General features: G+C 38.5%; 2 protein-coding genes across 2 annotated transcripts in view; one reads left to right on the forward strand and one right to left on the reverse strand.

Moving 5' to 3' along the window:
• prkg2 (protein kinase cGMP-dependent 2) overlaps window positions 1–8,122 on the forward strand; it is a 42,538-nt gene extending 34,416 nt beyond the window's left edge. Inside the window, exons 16-19 of the mRNA XM_022664866.2 lie at window positions 188–310; window positions 446–508; window positions 3,219–3,285; window positions 5,681–8,122. Coding sequence (XP_022520587.1) covers window positions 188–310; window positions 446–508; window positions 3,219–3,285; window positions 5,681–5,776 — 349 coding nt within the window. The 3' untranslated portion in view covers window positions 5,777–8,122. The remainder of the gene's footprint in view (window positions 1–187; window positions 311–445; window positions 509–3,218; window positions 3,286–5,680) is intronic.
• A 189-nt stretch (window positions 8,123–8,311) lies between these two features.
• bmp3 (bone morphogenetic protein 3) lies at window positions 8,312–18,477 on the reverse strand. The gene is made up of 3 exons (XM_007250485.4): window positions 17,889–18,477; window positions 14,308–15,203; window positions 8,312–11,529 (listed from the first exon to the last, which is right to left on the reverse strand). The coding sequence occupies exons 1-3, from the start codon at window positions 18,127–18,129 to the stop codon at window positions 11,338–11,340; spliced, it is 1,329 nt and encodes a 442-aa protein (XP_007250547.2). The 5' UTR covers window positions 18,130–18,477; the 3' UTR covers window positions 8,312–11,337.
• Window positions 18,478–20,470: the final 1,993 nt, after the last annotated feature.

The raw sequence follows: 20,470 nt of genomic DNA on the forward strand, positions 1-20,470 counted from the left end.
GACACAGAACCGGATGAGAATGTGACAATGTGACCTATATAGATCAAGCTGATCACTGGGTTAATTTTTAGATCAATCACTCGCATGGAAACATACTATGCTAACTATGCTGAAGAAAACTGAGAAAAACTGAGAGTGAGATTGCAGGCAAACTTACCTCTGTCTGGTTCTTCTTCTTCTTCCACAGTCCTCCCTTCACTGGCTCAGACCAGATGATGACATACACGTTCATTCTGAAGGGCATGGAAAAGATGGACTTCCCAAAAAAGATCAGCAAGAGACCAGGGGATCTTATTCGAAAGCTCTGCAAGTATGAACCAACAATACTATCCCAAAAGCTGACATCTCATTAAACTATTTGTTTCAGAACATTTTTCTTTTAATATTAGAAAAACAAGGTTTTTTTCATCAGGTCACAAAGTTGTTTTCCTCTTTTTCTCCAAAGACAAAACCCTTCAGAGCGACTTGGTAACATGAAGAATGGAATAATGGACATCAAGAAGCACAGGTGAGAAAAGCATGAAATGACCAGTTAGCAATGGGCCTTCATTAGTCAATGGCCAAAATGGATACTGTCATTTGTTTTTGCTCATGGGCAGTAAAGAAAAATGGATGTGGAGCATGTTTAGCATGTAGCTAGCTCTTCAATGTGAACTTTATCAACTTGCCCAAAGCTGCCCATCACTTCATCTTAATACCCTTTTAAATATCACCATTCTATAAGAAAAGTTAATGCCGAACAATTGGCAGAAAAAATTAAGTTTCCTTGCTGCCCAGTTTACTTAAATGGGATTTTGGTGTGTTTAAAAGTTGTTCTGTAGCCAACCACTAAAGGGCAGAGGAGACATCTTCAATTTTCAACTGCTGTTGAAAGAAAGATGAAGATTATTTAGTCATCAATACTGATATGGATCACATTTATTGAGCTACACATACAGAAGTAGTGTGCAATGCAACATGCCTCACATCTTATCATTGAGTTCTAGAGGTTCTCAATGGTGTTCTGTGTTAATCCATCCCATGCAGCTGGAATATTTAATGACCAACAAATCAAGTTTGTTGTCACGTATCACACATTTAGAAGGCCTGCTTTCATGGTGTTGGGTGCAATTTGGAATGTTGCCAGACCAGTGTTGTGCTATTCCAAAAGGACCTAGTTACTATGCTATGGCCAGCCGCATTGCCAGACATATCCCTGAATTAAAATGCATGCAATGCTATATGACACACTATCAACACTGCAGCAATACTGGGATGAATTATCAGGACACTGATAGGAATCACAACAACTGAGACTCCTGGCATGATGCTTTACACATGCATTACACACTTCTCTAGGTATTAAACAAACATTGTAATTCGGCACCTGCTAATTATTATAAGTCATATAATAATGTATTGGGCCAATTATGAAGCATTTGTTTAGGTTTGACATTCTAGTGGAAAAGGACCATTACAGAACCTTTAAAAACTAAAAATCACAATTAATTAGATTTTGGATTCTTATTGACTTCCATAGCACAATATTTAGATATAGTGTATACTAGATATAAGAGATTTAGAAGTAAGGGATGCCCTTTGTTTACTGGGAAAGCTGTTTTCTCTCACTAAGCAGTTCAATGGGCCAATACATGTTTTTGGGGCCAATTTCAATTGTCTTATAGCTCGATCGACCAATACCAGTACCTCCAGCTGAGAGAGCTGAACTGTGGTTTTTAAAGTGGAAACAAAAGAACATCACTGTTTATCCAGCTCTAAAAACAGTCTGAACGTGATTCCTTTAGCTTTCTGGCTGCAGTTGCTGCTGCTTCTGTACTTCTGCAGTGATTGGCGGTTTGTGTGGTTAGCTAGCTCTGCTACTCACTGATTGGGATGAAAGATGCACTGTAGAGAGATTAATAAATTGGTCAAAAATTGTAATTCTCTTCCACCAAGTACACATTAATTCTACACATAGAATCGTGAGAACTTCAGACTGACTGAGCCAGGCTTTAGCGCTGAGTGGCAGCCTGTAGGAAGGCAGGGTTCCTTGAGTGAGTATTGACTTGTGTGCTCCAGCTCCATCTAGAACCGGAGAGCCGGTTGTTTGGATTTTAGCCTAGCTAGTTAGCTAACTCTCCTGCTGTCCTTCTTTCTCCACACTCCTCCGGCTGATGGTAGTAGGCGGTCCGTCAAAAACCCTGGAGATATCAACCAATAGCATTCTCTGAAGTAGGTGAATGACCCCGCCCCCAAACTTTTAGCTAATTTGCATAGCGCACAAAGACAACTGTGAATTCCAGAGGGAAAAAACACCTGAGAGGAGAAAAATTAAGCTCCAGAGCAATATTTTGTTCAGTATGCACATGATTGAGAAGTAAATTTACACAAACAAAATATTAAAAGACGCAGGTGAATTTTTTTCACTTGTTTTTTTTGCATCCCCCAGCTTTTGACATTGATGTGACGCCATATCTATCCAAAACTGCAGCTTCCTGTGACCAAACTGTCCCAACAGTGATCCAAACAGCAGCACTGCAGTGTAAACTTAGCTACCAAATCGAGCCGGCTAAATCAGAGAAATATCGGCTAATCATGCATTTTGCTGAAAATTGGTCGATGCAGATACATAGCTGATCGATCGTTCAATATCTAGTAAAAATAAAGGTTAGAACATGGCAGTATAAACTGTATACAAGCAAATCTTTTAGGCATTGAATGTTTTGATACATTACTATTGTGTAACTCATAAACTATTTGAGTTTATGAGCAAACAGGAGAGAACAGTGGGCACACTGTGACCCCAAGGTGCTGCTTTGAGAATGCCTATAATCAAATTGGTGAATAAAGCTGAGCAGATGGACCTTAATCTGTGTGGCCTGGTGGACAGTGCTGGGCTTTGATGTGATTTGTAGGGCACGGCCTCAGGCCTGGCGGATGATTTGGTAAGAGTGGAGAGGAATGTCCTCTCTTCTCTTTAGAGTTCAAACCCCTAACACAATTCCTGCTCTCCCAGACAGACCATCACATTTAAATAACATTATACAGGCCTGTTGCTTTATGTATAACAGCTCTGAGTGGAAGCAGTGGAAGCAGTGTCGAGTGTCTGATGTCATACTGAGGGCATGTTGTGGAATGAAATATGAATAAAGGTGGAATTATCATATGCACCATTGAACAAATAACAGCTGACTGGTACTAATCATATTTTCACATTTTGTCCTTTATCTGCTGTGTAGGTGGTTTACTGGTTTCAGCTGGAGCGGCCTGAAAGCTAGAACTTTGAACTCCCCTCTTAAAAGAGAGGTAAGGAAAGTAAAGATTTTCTGATTGGAGGGGCACAGTTCAACATTTGTTGTGTTTGCAACATACGTTGACACAAGACAGGACCTTGTATTGTGTCTCCTGACTTTTGCCATGTTTTATTGAAGATAAGAACACTGAACTAACCTGCAAGATGTGTGTTTGTGGGGCCTGCTGCAAATTATTTTATTTTCCCCAAAATCGTTAGTGCGCCTTATAATCAGGTGCACCTAATGTCTGAATTTTGCCAGTCAGGTTGTAAGCAGTATTAGCGTTAGCGAGTATTTCGGACTGCGTGTTTACTGTGTTAAAATGCTAGCTAATATCGCCCAGGCTTAGCGGAACACTGCGGGTTGCTTAGTGTAGTGCTGTCGGGCGGCATTTACTAGCGGTTAGCTGCTAATGCTAGTGCTGCTGCACCCAGCCTTAGTGTAAATCTGGAAATCTAAGCTTACTGTAAATACACTGTAGAGCTTTACTCACCCAAATAAACAGTATTTAAGAGAGAAATCTGTGCAGTCTAAAATCCAGCACTTATTTGACTTTAAAAGAAAATGTTTCTTTTAGGAATTACAGTTTTGATTACTAAGCTTAGCTTAACCCCCCCACCACCACTCAGCGGCGAAGGAAAACAGAAGGAAATTAGAAGGAAAATATGGCGACACCCCTGTTCCTTACTAGTGTCACATAATACACTTTATAATCCAGTGCACATTATGTATAAAACTAGACCAGAAAATAGATAGTGCACCTTATAATGCAAAAAATATGGTGCGCTTCAATAGCTTCACTAGTGGGAGCTATGGTACTGGACAACTTAAGTTAAGTTGAGTGGATGTGTGTAGGTACCACACAGTGGAAAAAGCACTATTGTTGTAAGACACTTCTTTTTTACACCAGATAAATCCAACACTGTTACTTTTAAATAGGCTAGACAAGTGTTATTTTAACAGAACCAGGCCTGAATAGATAATATACATTAAAAAAAGCTGCAAAAACAGAACTGAACAAATTAGGTTCTATATACATTTGCACCCAGTTTCCCAGACAAAGATTTAAGGTGGTTCCACGTCTACATTTTCTGCAGGTCTGTTTTGACAGGTGTGAGTACATGGGTGTGCACCCAAAATCTCCATTATGCCTCTTGTAGATTTGATGAATTAGACAATACCCTCTGTCCCTATAGGCTTCCTGTCTAATATAAATGTTAAGTCTACACAAGTCAGCAAGTCTGGAGAAGAACAGAGATTTATATTGGGAGTTACTCTCAGTGCAGCACCGTCTCCAATGTCTTAAACCTCCTACTGAAGCAGGAGGATGTCTGAATGGTTGGATAACAGTCTGTTCTGGTTGCGTTCACAATTTTTTACTCATCTTTAACCAGGCCAAGTTCAAAAGGTTTGAATTATCACCCCAAATCAGAAAAGACAATGATCTGATCCCTCCGACGGCACTGCATCCATAATCATCCTTCAGTAATAGCCTTCAAATGCATCGAACCAAGATGAACTGCTTGAATTTTTGCACCAGAAGTAGCATAAAGTATATATCCAAAAGCAGTGTGTGAGACTGGTGGAGGAGAACATGCCAAGATGTATGAAAACTGTGATTAAAAACCAGGATTATTCCACCAAATATTGATTTCTTTTAACTTTATGAATATGAACTTGTTTTCTTTGCATTATTTGAGGTCTGAAAGCTCTGCATCTTTTTTGTTATTTCAGTCATATCTCATTTTCTGCAAATAATGAAACACTTTATTTTATACTGCTCTTAATTCCATTATCATGCTGCTATCATGCACTCTGGACTTCATGTTGCTGCTACCTGTCTACTCTCCCTATTTATTTTTTATTTTTTGTGTATTTATCTTTATCTATTTAGTTCTATTCTATATTTTATTGTATTTTATTTTGTATCTCTTTTATTATAACAGCAGCTCTTGGGTATAAACTGGATAGTGAGATCACAATTTCGTTCCACCTCATGTACCACACATGTGATGCGAATGACAATAAAATCTCCTTGAATCCTTCAATCCTTGAAATAAATGCTTTAAATGACACCATTTTGGAATTTGAGAGAAATGTTGTCTGTAGTTTATAGAATAAAACAACAATGTTCATTTTACTCAAAATGAATCAATTTATGCAAAATGAGAGAAACTGATTTAGAAACTGAAGTGGCTTCTTATTTTTTTCCAGAGCTGTATATTGTGGTCAAAATAACAGTCAAAAGAATCAGTATACCAAATCATTTTTGGACGGAATAGATGTTGTGGACATTTTCACATTTCCTTTTCCACTGGTCAGATAGTTATCCAGTCAGACACATGTGAAGAGTGTAAATGTGTTTCAAAGGAACATCATTATCTTACTTTCTTGCCCTTTCGTTCCAGGTGAAAGGACCTACAGACCACAGCTACTTTGACAATTACCCACCTGAAGACGAGATCCCTCCGGATGAGATTTCTGGTTGGGACATGGACTTCTAACAGCCTCCCCCTCCCCTTTCTAACTTACCGCCATGTGAACAAGGCCAGAACTCCTCCAGCCTCCTTCTTCTCCAACCATGATGTCATTAGAATCACAATGTATGCCACAAAGGTTCTTTCACAGAGCACAGCCTTCACAGCAAGCCATGTTTGTGGTGGAGTAGGTGGTGCAGCAGTGGAGGCCAAGCCTACTGCGAATGTGGCATTTGAAAGAACCGGCTCAGTGTTGTTTCAGTGATGTCAGTAGCCTTGCTCAGTTGTGGTTCACATGATAAGACGATGACATTAGCATTACTGGATTTTCTCCATCTTTTTTTTTTTTTCAAGACACCTTATTAGGAAAGGTGCACTACAAACTTCTCCCAGGAGCTTTCCCTAAGGGTTCTCCATGTGTTTGAGTTATGGGCTGTGGGCAGCGCAGCGAATCGTGTGAAACCAGAGGTAATATTTACCTTTTGAGACTGCAGAAATCTGTGGACAAGCAAGAAGGTGAGATGTGCTTGGTTTTGGCGGCGACATCTAGCTAGCTGTCGAACTTTTGAACGCAATAATAACCGCCTGTGGGTGTGAAAGCCAGTGATGTGGCTTCAGAAGGTGGACTAGAGGAGATGAATATAACTGCGGTTTTCTGTTATTTAAGTGGACTTGTGTGAAGTGTGTATATTTAGAAACTTGCTTACTGAGAAAGTGTGGCTGTGTAAAGACTGCAAAGTGCTTTTCTCAGTCGTGTTTTGCCTCTTCAGTTGAGCCAAAGATCTTTTTTAGACAGGTTCTGTAAATGTTCTTACTAGAAATAATTAATTTAGTTTACTATTTCTTAAGATAAGGTTGGGATCTATACTAAATCAATACTAAAGTATTGATTTGTATACAAAGAATTGGATGTCTAGGTTAAATGGCATGTTTTGTTGACTTGCTAAGTGAAAATAAGAACAAATGCACTCATTATCAAAGGAATAGTTGCTTTGCAAAGCTCATTGCTACATTACACCCTGCCAACAGTTCATTTTCTCTCTTTGTGCCTGTGTCAATTAAATAGCAACAGTGCTTTTGAATGTATCTACACTGATGGACATGGTGGTCTGGAACTGAGGTGTGTTCAGGTAAATTTCTGGCATATTGCTATCTTGGCAACAGAAAACACAGGTGCGCCACTGACTGATTAGAACCCTGACAACAGTCAACCATCAGAAGTTTATTGCTATCTTGGCAAAGCAGGTGCAACGTGGATGCTTATTGTGTGTACACCCCCCCTCATTACACACACAGAAAGTCACATGCAATAAACAGAATGCAAAATAAAATAACATTGCTGTTACCGAAAGTGACCTGCTCATGCACCATCAAAGCATAAACGAGCAGGTCAGTTTCCTCTGCTGAGAAGTGCAGAAGCTCTGCGCTGTTAAAATAGCAATCCGCCAAAGTCAGAGCAATGTGAGGCAAGTGACACACTGATTGGTTTATTTCACATTACGCCCAAAACACACTTATGATTAATTAAGAGAATTAGTACATGACTTTTGCACTTTTTTTGAGCCGTGCAAGGTGTACTTTTCCCGTCATTGTGATAGCAAAAACACACTGAGACGCCCCAAAATTAAGCTGCTCAGTGCGCTAAAAACCAAAGGTGATCTAACAGTACAAAAGTACAAAACTGCACCTCACACCATGACACCAGGCCTTCTGGACGTGAGACACGTGACAACAAACCATTATTCTTGGCACTGACCATAGTTCCTCTATACAAAAATAAGAACATGGCCCATTCCTGAAGCTGACCCACTGTTGATATCCTGAGTCACTTCATGACAGTCTGGCATGACTGCCCACCAAGTTTCAGTACTACTTTTGGGTCACCTGTTGTTTTATTGTATTTTACAAAGATCAAAGATATAAAGCACATTTTAATGCCAGTTAGGATGCACTGAAATAACAGTTATGGCCAAAATCAAAGAAAAAATAGAACTGAAAACTATTTGACCAGACAGCAAGTGTTTTTTTATTTTATATTTTTGACTCTTTTTTGACCAAAGAGCTTCGTTTGCACAATGTTTGGTATATCCCTACTTTAACTTCTCTCAATATGTTCAATTAAACAGAGATTTTAATCAGAAGAAACACAGTTTTTTTTTTCTTTTTACACTGAAAATTCAATAAAACATTTCAAGGATGTCCAGATCTTTGCATACAGCTGTATTTTTTGATGGACTAAATACAATTGTGAAAATATATAAATATATATGTAACACAAGCGTTTTTTTTTGTTTGTTTCATCCTTTGTGTAAAATTTGTCATTGTAGTTTAAATGTGTGTACAGAGGAACTGTAAATAAAATTAGATACTGAACTGGGAGTGGACTGTCACTGTGTGTAAACAGTATTGAAACTCATTACACACATTAATGATCCCTGATGCAGCAGAGTCTGAACAGCCTGGTTTACATAATGATTACATAATGAGAGTGACAGCGGTCAGACGGTGCATTTTATTGATTGGTTATCACAGTATTTCACAACAAAGAGGTCAGACGACATATAAACATATACAGCTTTATTGATGGTCTGTCAAAATAGTGTCTGTTACAGAAACAAAAAGAGCATGTTTTTCAATGCATTAACTCACACTGATCATGTGACGTCAACACTTTATTATCATGTTTATTAAGGCTCCAACCTGAATCAAAGTTAAGGCCTTGCTTGCCCAAAACACCTCCAGCAAGATATGAAACATACAGAAAATAAATAAATGCATTTTTTTAAAGGTCACTTCCATATACAAATATAATTTCTGATGAAGCTTATTATACAAGCACAGCCTTTCGCCTCCATTTTCATTTACAGAACAGATTACACAGATTATTGTGTACACAGTGTGACAGAGAAAGCCCTTCTATAAAAATATATTATACAAATATTGAAGGAGTGCTCTAAATATGTTTTTTTGGATGTGTATGTTTATAATATATATATATATATATATATATATATATATATATTATTGCTCACTTTATGTTTTTTTAACTTTTATTTAGTCCTTATAGGTGCATGTGTATAAAATGTTCCACTAGAAAACACACATTAATTAACATGCAATAGAAACTGGTATAGCATTAGATCTGTGTAAATACAATAAGAAATGATAAGAATAGAAAAAGGACAGAATATATATTTGTACAACACATTGTGGGAAAAAAAAGTCACATTTATAACCAAATATTTGTAAAAAATATTGGAAAAATGTATAAAATAGTCATATCACACTCAATGCAATGCAACATCTCCTGAAATGTAAATACAATACTTATGTCTGAACGCACATTTGCACTGGTAGCTTTCATTTTATTTTATTTTATTTTTGCTAAATTAATTTCCTATGGCACTTTAGAAAGCTATTTTTGTAGCACATTTTATTATAATATAAATCACATGAACAATATACAATATATACAAATATGATAAAGGCATAAATATGTTCAGTATTGTACAGCTTTGGTGGGTTCATTGAGAGTAAATTGTTTAAGAGTATTTGGTTTAGTTTTGTAGAAACACCATAGGTTAAAAAAATGTACTGATAGACCATCATATCAGTATGGTGTATCAACATAGCATTGCTAGCACGTTAGCTTGTAGCCAGTATGTTAGCTCAGGGTTAATTACTGTACCTTTAATAATGTTAAATGTTCAGACATTAACATTAATTATTATCTATATATTAAAGTAAGGCACATTTTCAGATGTGTTTGTTGTATCAGTCTACAGGATATAAAGGCCAATTCAGCTTACATCATTAATTACAATCATTCTAATCTGGAACACCTTATTTTGCAAATACTGTAAAATGCATATATTTTCTTTTCCAGGGATTAAAAGTGGCTTAATATGCAAGTCCTGTATCTTATTGCTAATCGCTAATGTACCTAACTGTACTTAAACAGTGGTTTGTTGACTTTTGTAGCTGCATAATCAGAAAAAGCCCCAAGGGAACCATCTGAACATCTAATGAATACAATTAAATGTTCAAAACGATGCAAGAAAATATTGCAATATTTTGTTTTGCAATATTGTATTGATTTAAAAACACAGTGATTAATTATAATTATTAGTTTACATCTAAAGATTGGTGGCAGTGGTTCATTTAGTGTTGTTTTTAAATCGACCACTAGAGAGCAGTGTTGTAGTTTGATTCCACTGTTCTGTGTCTAGTTTATAAATAGCATCTCAGCATTAAAAACATCTTAACATAGAGAGAGAACCTTTCGGAGAACCCAGTCCTGATTGGATAAAAAGTTATCTTTCGTTTCCTTTAATTTTATAATTATGATAGTGTGCTTTTTACTATGACAGTTATATTTGTAATAAAATTTGATTTAAAAAATTGTGTGTAGTCTTGTTTATAGTATTGCTATCATTTATTAATCTTAAACCCTGTATTGTGATATGATGTTATGGTAGTGGAATGATTCACAATGATATCATAAGTGTTGACAATAAGTGTTAATAAGGATCTCATATCACTGTATTTTGGATGATAATTGTTTACAACAACCAACAACATCTGAAAAACAAGCCAATTAAAAGTACAGGAGATATGTCCCCTTTTCAAATCTGTTAGCCCATATAGCATTGATTGACTGTATATTATGCTATTTACTTTTTGTGTTTTTTAATTGTGCAAAAATAAAAATGTAATATTAATTCTACAGCTCCAGTCATGATAACATACATGAACTCTGTTTAAAATCCATCAGTAAAAATAAATATTTTATTTTATTTGTTTCCTTTTGAAAAGTTGAAAAAAGAAGACTTTCAGAAATGAGATACGCCAAATATACAGGATGCTAAACTCAGATTAAAGCATATTAAAGCAAAGGCTATAGCTTAGCTTACTGAATCATAAATGTACAATTTAAAGAGGCAGTACAGGGATTAAGCCTAGTTGTAGACTATATTTTCCATTCACAAGATTAGGATTAATCCCTGTCTGATAATCTTGCCCCAAAAAGAGTTGGTTGCTTGAACTGCATCAGGAAAAACATGGTAAAGTCTCTCAACCTCATTTTGGCATTGGAATAAAATATACCTCTTTTGAATAGCAGCAACAGATAAGATTATTAATAGGAAGTACAAAAGGCTAATATGTAAAGTAAACATGGCATTATAATAAAGTAACAGCATTGAATTGAGCGCCAAAAGAAAATCTGTACAAATTCATGTTGGTTGACAGCAAAAAAAGTCCATCCCTACGTCCTTGGAAACACGATGACAATAATTATCGATGGAGAATAGAAGTCTCTTAAAAAAAATCTTAACCACTGTCTCCATATACAATGACTCCTCGTTCACTGGGGTCATGGGTCAATGGGGTGTGTTCACAAAATTCTTGATAAACGAGGAAATACGAGCAGTTTCCAAAACTCTGCTTCCAAAACTTCCTCGAAGTTTGGTGATAGAATAAATCTTCTCCAGGTAGCTACAGGGCTGTAGTCTCTCTCCAGTGCAAAATAGGGATCAGATAAGGCGTCAGGGAAAGAGTCTGATGGGAACATCACAAGGCACGAAGGATTACCGGCAAGCGCAGGAGTCCACTGTCATGTTGGGGTAGACCTTGAGGACCACGTTCTTGTCCTCATCGAAGAAGAGGATGCTGAGGGATGACATCTTTTCAGGAACACAGCACGGCTCTGGAATGCCGGGGACCACGCCTACTGCCCGGACAATGCTCTGGATGGTGGCGTGGTTTGAAGGTTTTAGAGACTGGAAGATGAGAGATAATGTTAGGTCATGTATCAAGCACTTAAAAATTAGGGGTGGGGAATACGCCCCTAAAATAATATGCTATGCTATATATTTCATGCTATGTTTGCGATATCGATACTCTTGGCGATATGACAAAGCATAAAAAAACTGGAAAAAAATATATTTCAAGAACACATTACTGCTACAAAAAAAAAAAATACATTTTATTATTACATTTGATATAATATAGCACACAGATTTGTAACAGAAGTCTGTGATCCAGAATGTCAGTATATTAATAATGAGCTCCATATATCTCTATATATCCAGCATTAAAGTAAAATAAATGATACTAGACGGACATAATCTGTCTCTAATAGATATATAATGGGAAATTTCTTTTTGCTAAAAACAAAAACAAAGTTAATAGAGATATGGTACGGTATTTTAGGGTGTAATATCATTCGCGATATTCAAAAATGTTAGTGATATTATCGCCCACATTTTTGAATATCGTGAATAATATTATACCCTAAAATACCGGTCAGGTTAAAAGGAGCAGTAAAGCCACTGCGCTGAAGTACAGTGTTATACAGGAGTTTCAGTTTAATTCTCCAGCACCAAGACTGGACAAGCATTAGCATTAGCCGCTAAGCGCTATTTCACCGTTCAGAGGTGAGTATTATCAGCCTGTAGCCTGCTGGAGCAGATTTATGTTAGCTTTTCGGCATTCAGAGGGTAGTAAGTTATATTAGACTGTAGTCTGTGTGTTTACCGTGTTAAAACAAGCTAAGTGGGACGAATCGCTAGCTAATATCGCCCTGTCTTACCGGAACACTCAGTGTTCCTCAGTATAGTGCTAGCAGTTAGCGGCTAATGGAGAAATTCTGGAGAAATTCAGGAATCTAAGTTTACTGTCAATAAACAGAAGCGCTTTACTCACCCAAATAAACAGTTTTCAGGAGAGAAATCTGTGTAGATTAACTTCTAGCGCTCATTTGACTTTAATAGAAGGTCTTTTTTATTACAGTTTTGTTTACTTAGCTTAGCTTTACTTAACTGAGTTAGCTACTCAGTATTTTTGTTACGTTCCCCATCTCGGCTTCCTGTCAGTGAGGCAGGAAGTTTTAAATGGTTTAATGTAACTTTATTCGCCTAAAAATTACAGTCAACTAACCTGTTTATTATTTTTTAGATTAATCAATAATTAATCAATAATTTGTCAGTAACTGTTTCGTCATGCTCTCAATCTCTGATTTCTTCTCCTGCTCCAGTGCATGCTTTACTGCACCTTGGAAGCTTAAACATGCATTGGAACAGGAGTCTTGCCTAGAGAAAAAAGAGGAAAAAATAATTCCTCTTATCGACTTGTCCAAAAAATAATCAAGATTAATCACAGCAATTTTTAGACAAATCAAGCTACATCTAAGTAAACCTGTCACAGATTAAGGGCATTGCTAGATAATCTTTGGTCTATTAAACTATCACTATATAACAGTATATAACTATATTAAACGTCCTGCGAAAGCTTGTGTCACAATGTTGTAAAACATGCATTGAAACAGGATCCTCACCAACAGAAAGCAAATATAATATATATTATCGCAGACAAATAATAGTTATTGATTAATCAACAAATTAAAGAACTAATTGACAGATTAGCTGACTGCAACTTTAGGCAAAAAAAAAATGTAGATTCCCAAGTTAACATGTTTAATTTGCATTATTCTAGACTAGTTCTTATTTATTTATTTTAGCTAAATTACAGTTAAATAAAGGAACTTTTAAACCTGGCTGACGAGTTCTGGTTCTTCTACTTATTTACAAGCAAACCAATGAACTTTGAATAATTGAAAGCTAGAAGTAAGAGGTGATAGAGGTGATTATCATGCAAGGCAGGCCTTGTAGGCTTGGAAGAGAATGATTATAGATCAGCAGTTTATCATAAGAGCATTAAATAGGATCACAATCCCATACTGAGCTATCCTCCCTGACCTGAAAGCTTTCAATTAGCATCACACACAATATTTCATATTTCGTGTAAATTACGAAAGAAAGTTTAATCACTGCCTACAATGAGAGCACATTAGGACATTTTCAGGCATCTGTTCCATGGCATAACATTTTTAGAACAGATGGACTATTCAAACAAATGTTTGGAATTAAGAAAATAAATTGCATTATTCTATCTGGCTATCCATTTACCCAACCCATTATATTTCTGGGTAATGAATATTTTATTGCAGTTAACATACATTAAACTTCCTATATTGCTTTTCTCCTCATGTCACTTTGTAAAAATGGCAACTTCTGGCCACTGGATGGCGTTGACTATCCATTCCAATGCATGTGTAGGCCCCTGTCCCATTCCCTGATTGAGTGTACATGAGTTTTACAGAGCAGATGTTGCTATTAGTGCTGTATGATGGTCATTACAAAGAAAACCAACCATGAATCTGTAATGTTCTGAGATGATTTGTGAAAAAAAAAAAAAAAACAGTTGAAAACTTGCCCCCAAAGGCTGTCCTACACAATAAGCCTAATTAATCCATCTGTGCAAGTCAGAGATGCCCAGATTTGGTCCATGTGGATGTTTGATTTGGTTTATCAGAACCAATTTTTAGGTTCTAGACTAAATATTTGATGCATGTCTACATCTTTTATAAGTATTGTTTTTCTTTTTTAGTTTTTGTCTTTCAAATAGAGAACTTTGACAACCCCCAAAAGTTTTGTGCCCCAAGAAGTTAAGCAAAGCAAACAATCCATGTTAAATGGTTAGAAATGTCAAAAACCTACCTTTGGCATTGGGAACTGACAGGATCCTGAGCAGTAATAGGCATCGAAAGACTTGGGGGAGATAATCCACTCACTCCATCCAATATCAGCGAAGTCCACCTTCAGATACCTGCGAGCACAGTTCCTCGGCTCATTCCACTGCTTCTTCCTCGCTTTCTTTATGGTCTGCTCGTCGAACTGCAGCAGCGGGTTTTTGTGGCCCGGTTTCTTGCGAGGTTTCTTGCGGGGCCTCTTGGCAGGCTTGTCCTCGATGGGGTCGTACGGGCTGGTCTCGTCCCAGGTGGGGATCTCGTACGGGTACTCTGGGCCCGGCAGCTCGTTGTTCTGCAGAGGCAGAAGGATGTTGGCAGAGCGTCTCGTCCTGTGGGGGGAAGAGCTATTGCGGTTGTGTAGTCCGAGTTTGTGAAGACCAGGTACAAGGCTTCCTTTGTGCCTCTGAAGGGTGGTCACCACACTCTCGGGTTCAGAGATGGCCGAGTCGTTGGCGTAAACCAACATGTAGGGCGAGTGGTCCAACAGGAGCTTCTTCCGAGGTTGCTGTCCTTGAGAATCGATTGAGACACCAATGAGAAGCTCGTTGTGATGCTTGGCTTGGTTGACCACTCTGGTGATGTCTTTCCACTGCCAAGATATAAGGTCCCGGAAGACTGAGGACACATTAACGAGGATGTGGCCAAGAGTCCTCATGCTGTTGTTGGTAGACGAGACGCTCCAGATTCTCAGGTGAATGTGGGATTGTCGCCTGGGGCCGTGGCGACAGTTTTTGGGCCTTGTGCAGCTGCGACTGCTGTTCTGGAGGTCCCCAATGTAGTAATGCAGGGTGGCTGAGACAACATCCTCCGACTTGGCCAGGGAAGTCAGGTTGAAGATCTGAAGCTGCTTGTTGTTGATGGTACCTGGTAGATGATAGGCAGGTTATTATACTTTACCTTCTGTACAAGCGTATGATTAAAAAAAAATCACACTAGTGAAGACATCTGCCTTTTTAATATTTCTGAAAATACTTGATGAATTCTTAACGAAACTACTGATTTGTTTACACCCGATCACTTAATGCGATTAGATTCTGGATTCGATCCTGATTAGACCGGATTCCAGTTAGCCTGACCCAAATCCGATGTATGGGTTAGGCTAACTGGAATCCGGTCTAATCAGGATTGAATCCAGAATCTATCAGGAATTTGCTAATTCACTTGTTGTGTGGCAATAACTATTATTTTTACTATTGTTTTCAGTTTTACTGGAAAGAGTTTCAGTGGTTGAACGTGTCTTTGTGTCTTTTGGATGGATTTGTTTATACTGCTGTTATGTGGCTCAAATGTGTCTCAGACCACCTCCTAAAGTGGTTTGATTTATCAGATTTGTATCTGTATTAAATGCATCTTGGCTGTGTTCACACTTGGCCTTATCCAGATATAATCCTGGTGCTCATGAAGTGACCAGGTGTAAACGGGGTCAGAACTGTTTTTAGTGGTTTTAATGCCACCCCCCTCCCAAAAGCAAGTGTTATGGACACAACAAAACTTTGTAGGTTGAACTAGTGGTTATAGATAGTAATTAACAATGTTATGTTTGTGATGTGTAGACATCATAAACTGTGGTTTTATCACTGTAAAGAAACCTGACTTTATATGTTCTTGTATGTTTCTCTGCAAAGAACCATGTCACACCAAACCACTTTGAAGGGTATTGTCCACATTTTCAGACACTGCTTTAAACTAGTTCAATGTTAAAACTCCTTGAAACCACTGTTATCACTGTTTGCTTCTTTAAATGTATCTATTGGTCCATCCTTATTCATCTTTATGATGTAAAAAAGTATTATACATACATATACACACAATTTCAATATACTGACTAAGATACTTATATGATTCCAAAGGTAATTACTGCACTTTAACATTAACCATATTTTAATCAAATAACAAACTTGTACACTATTTGAAAAAATGCATACAACTGAATCTCTAAAATTTGTGGAGGAAGGTTTTGTTATTCGCTGCATTTTTTAGGTTCACAATCTTGGAGGAATGTGATGATATTGATCTGTATTGACCCCCATTCCTGTTTATTTATGATAGGCTATGTCACAAAGTCTAATCACTGGATTAGAGTGATTTGCTTTGTGCTGTACAGATCTACAATGTGGAGCATTGAATAGGTGAGCACATTGATGGTTATCTATGGAGATTTTCTGAAACTCCTCTCAGAAACTGTGCAACTCTATGCAAGAAATTACACATATTATTATAAAGAGAAATGATCCGCATACCCCCCCTCTTTCCCCTTATGTTCTGTTTTCTATAGAAGGGGATTTTACAGGTGGGTGTCCTCTACATGGCACCGCTAAATCACACCGCTTTCATTCATCAGTCCAGTGTAAAAGCATACTGTAATCTGTAATCTGCAGTACAGGTTGTCCACACTTGGCAAATAATTTCTACACATAGAAGGTTCTACACCTGATTGTCAAAATCAGAATCAAAATATCATGATGTTTGTTTCACTACTGTATCAGTTCTCAAAAGTTCTGGTTGGCTTTGGTTCATGTACAACCAAATTTGCATTAGATGTTTTGCATATGTCTTAGACTGTGCCAGTTTTTCAAAAATGTGATTTTGCCTTGCCTGTATTATTATACCTATTCCTGCCAATATACAGCTCTGTAAAACATTAAGAGACCACTTCAGTTTCTGAATAAATTTCTCTGATTTTGCTATTTATAGGTATATGATTGAGTAAAATGAACTTTGTTGTTTTATTCTATAAACTACAAACATTTCTCCCAAATTCCAAATATAAATATTGTCATTTAGAGCATTTATTTGCAGAAAATGAGAAATGGCTGAAATAACAAAAAAGATGCAGAGCTTTCAGACCTCAAATAATGCAAAGAAAACAAGTTCATATTCATAAAGTTTTCAGAAATCAATATGTGAAATAACCCTGGTTTTTAATCACAGTTTTCATGCATCTTGGCAAGTTCTCCTCCACCAGACTTACACACTGCTTTTGAATAACTTTATACCACTCCTGGTGCAAAAATCCAAGCAGTTTAGCTTGGCTTGTGATCATCCATCTTCCTCTGGTTTATATTCCAGAGGTTTTTAATTAGGTAAAATCAAAGAAACTCATAATTAATAAGTGGTTTCTTATTTTTTCCAGAGCTGCATAGTCCTACCCTTGATAGCAACATTAATGTGGCAAAAACCTGGGTACATCTGGCATTTCGCCCACATACCACTTAATATGATGGTTCAGAAGTGGTCCATATTCGGAACCTGTTTATATCCCATTTTTATTCCTTTGATTTAGAACTGATCCATTACTCAACCTCTCAACCAGTAATTTAACCACTAGCTCTACTTTAAAAACTCGTTTTAAGTGGTAGTGGTTAGGCTCTTTGGGCCACTAGTGAATGTCAGATGTGACACATGTGGACCTAGTTCACTCCGCATTAATGCTGTTATCAGGAAATACTATGCCCCACGAGCTCTCGCTGTTCACTAAGCTTGAACAGCAGCTGGAGCTGGAGAGGGCTCGTGCGTAATTTCGTGCGTAATTTGGAGAGATTTACGTACCAAGCTGGGATTTGAAGCTGCGCACTGTATTCCCATCCTTCAGGTGGAATCCTGCGCTGTTGTATTTGTCGTAAAGCATCTGCATGTGCTCGGACAGCGTGTCCTGTGCAGTCTTCCGCGAGCGAGCCACCTCCGCGTCCGCGGCCAGTCCGGCCAGGTGGTCTTTCAGCATGGCGCACAATCCACAGCCCAGGCAGCTCCAGCCCAGCAGCAGCACGAGCAGACGCCCGAACACATCCATGCTTCCCTCCTTCTTTCTCTCCTTTCTTCCTTCACTCCTTCACTTCTTCACTCCTTATCCCTCTCTCCTCAGCTCTTCTGCAGGGCTTTATCTCTAGCGTGTCTAGAGTGGGGGCTCCAAAGTGCGCACAGAGCGCATCACATGAGCGCGAGCTGCAGTCAGTCAGAGACCCGCGCGCTGCTGGTGTATCAGTGGAGATCTGCTGGTCTGTACTGGTCCGCGAGGAGCTGATCTGCTGAGAGTCGCGCGGGGGGCGGAGGGATGAGGGAGGGCGCGCTGTGTTTTGTAGCTCCGCGCGCGGGGCTGAATGGACAGCCAATCGCAGCTCTGCGTGCGCGCTCATTGAGGGGTAAAAGCACGCGCTGCTGGGAATATATAGGGGCGCTGTGGGAGCAGCTCGAGACTGACTCTCACACTGAGAGAGACTGAGAGAGAGAGAGAGAGAGAGAGAGAGAGAGAGAGAGAGAGAGAGAGAGAGAGAGAGAGAAAGAGAGAGAGAATTAAGAGCAAACAAGTGTAGAGCGAGAAATAGATGGTGATAAAAACAGTGAGTGAGAAAAGGCGTGAAAAAATTTGAGAGAAAGGGGTAAATAGGAGAGAGAGAGGAGAAGGTAAAACGAAGCAATGAGTGACAAGACAAAAATAAAGGAGAGAGAGAGGTAAAGGACGGACAGAGCATGGGAGGGACATTGAAAGACAGATCGATGAGAAAGAGCAAGTGTTAAAGGAGATAGAGAGAGAGAGAGATCAAAAGACAGATGGGTAAGAAAAGGAGAAAAAGAGAGAAAGACAGAAGACAGAATGGTAAGAAAAGAAGAGAGAAGAGAGGAGAGATAGATTGAAACAAATGGGTGAGAAAATCAGAGAAAATAGAGAGAGACAGAAAGATCAGAAGGAGACAAAAAAGGAGAAAAAAGGAGACAAAGAGAGAGGGATGTATGGGTGAGAAAAAGAAGAGAAAAAGATAGCTTGAAAGACAGATGGTGAGAGAAAGATAGAGGGGTAAATGAGAGAAAGATATATTGAAAGAGAGATGGGTGAAAAAAGGAGAGACAGGTAAATGAGAAAAAGATAGATTAAAATACATGGGTGAGAAGAAGAGAGAGAGGTAAATGAAAAAACATAGGTTGAAAGACAGATGGGTGAGAAAAAGAGAGAGAGGTAAATGAGAAAAAGATAGGTTGAAAGACAGATGGGTGTGAAAAGGAGAGAAAAGGTGAGACAAAAAGACAAAAAAAGAATGGAGAGAAAAGGATAGACAAGGGGGGAAATGAGAGAAAGGTTAAAAGACAGGTGAAAAAACAGTGTAAAGAAAGAGATATAGCGAGAGAAGAGAGGAAGTGAAAAAGAGCAGAAAGTAAAAGGTAAAGAGGTAAAAGAGAATGGTGAGAGAATGAGAAATGGGAATAAAAGAGAGAGAAAAAAAGAGAGATGAGAAACAAAGAGATGTGTAAAAGTCAGAGGGGTGAGGGAGGTAAAAAACAGAGTGGGAGAGGTAGAAAATAGTGGGGTGAGAGAGAGAGAGAGAGAGAGAGAGAGAGAGAGAGATGACTGGCTGGAACTACATCTAGGTCGCACTCATGCTGTGGTTTCTGAGTGTGAGGAACTCACAGGCGTTCACATGCACATCACTAATCATCAGTCCCTCAGACTGATCAACCAAACGGGGTCAAACACATGTCCACACCTCACTTCTTTACCTTTCAACTTCAAATGACCAATGGGCTTTCTCAGAGAGCGAGGGGCGGGGCTCATTTAGAGTGTTTTTTAAGATCCGTTCGCCTCTCAGAAAAGCTGTGTGTCTGGGATGAGGGGCTGAAAGAAGGGGCTTACAGGGGGCATTAAGGGCTCCTATCCTGGTTTTGTGGCAGTCAATGGGGTTGAGCAGACACATCCTGTACAGCAGAGGCTGCTCCGGATGGCCCTCCACTCCCCCAGGCTCATGGACGGGGCTGAATAGCCTCTGTCACTGTCTCTTTTTCAGGCCCAGTGGGGCAGGAAGTGATTGACTCGCCCTGCACCAGAATTTTGATGCCGGCTGAGTTATGCTAAGATTTGATTTGGGCAGGGCTGAAAATCTACATCTGCTCTGTCCACTGTGAGTGATAATGCCTTCTATAACCTATTTCTGTCACGCATATGACACTGTGGATCAAGAAATGTTAAGTAAAGTTAATTTTCGGACTACACTTTAGTAGTCAACATAAAGGCTGCTGTACTACAGCTTGGAGCATGCACTGCTGGGATATGTAGTTTTGGATTTAACTAATAATAAACAGAAGAACAGAAAAAAAAAATGTATTTTGTTTAGTTGTGAACAAATGTAATTCTGTAAATGTTG

The sequence above is a fragment of the Astyanax mexicanus genome, chromosome 22 (genome assembly GCF_023375975.1).
Source record: "Astyanax mexicanus isolate ESR-SI-001 chromosome 22, AstMex3_surface, whole genome shotgun sequence".
Classification (NCBI taxonomy): Eukaryota; Metazoa; Chordata; class Actinopteri; order Characiformes; family Acestrorhamphidae; genus Astyanax; species Astyanax mexicanus.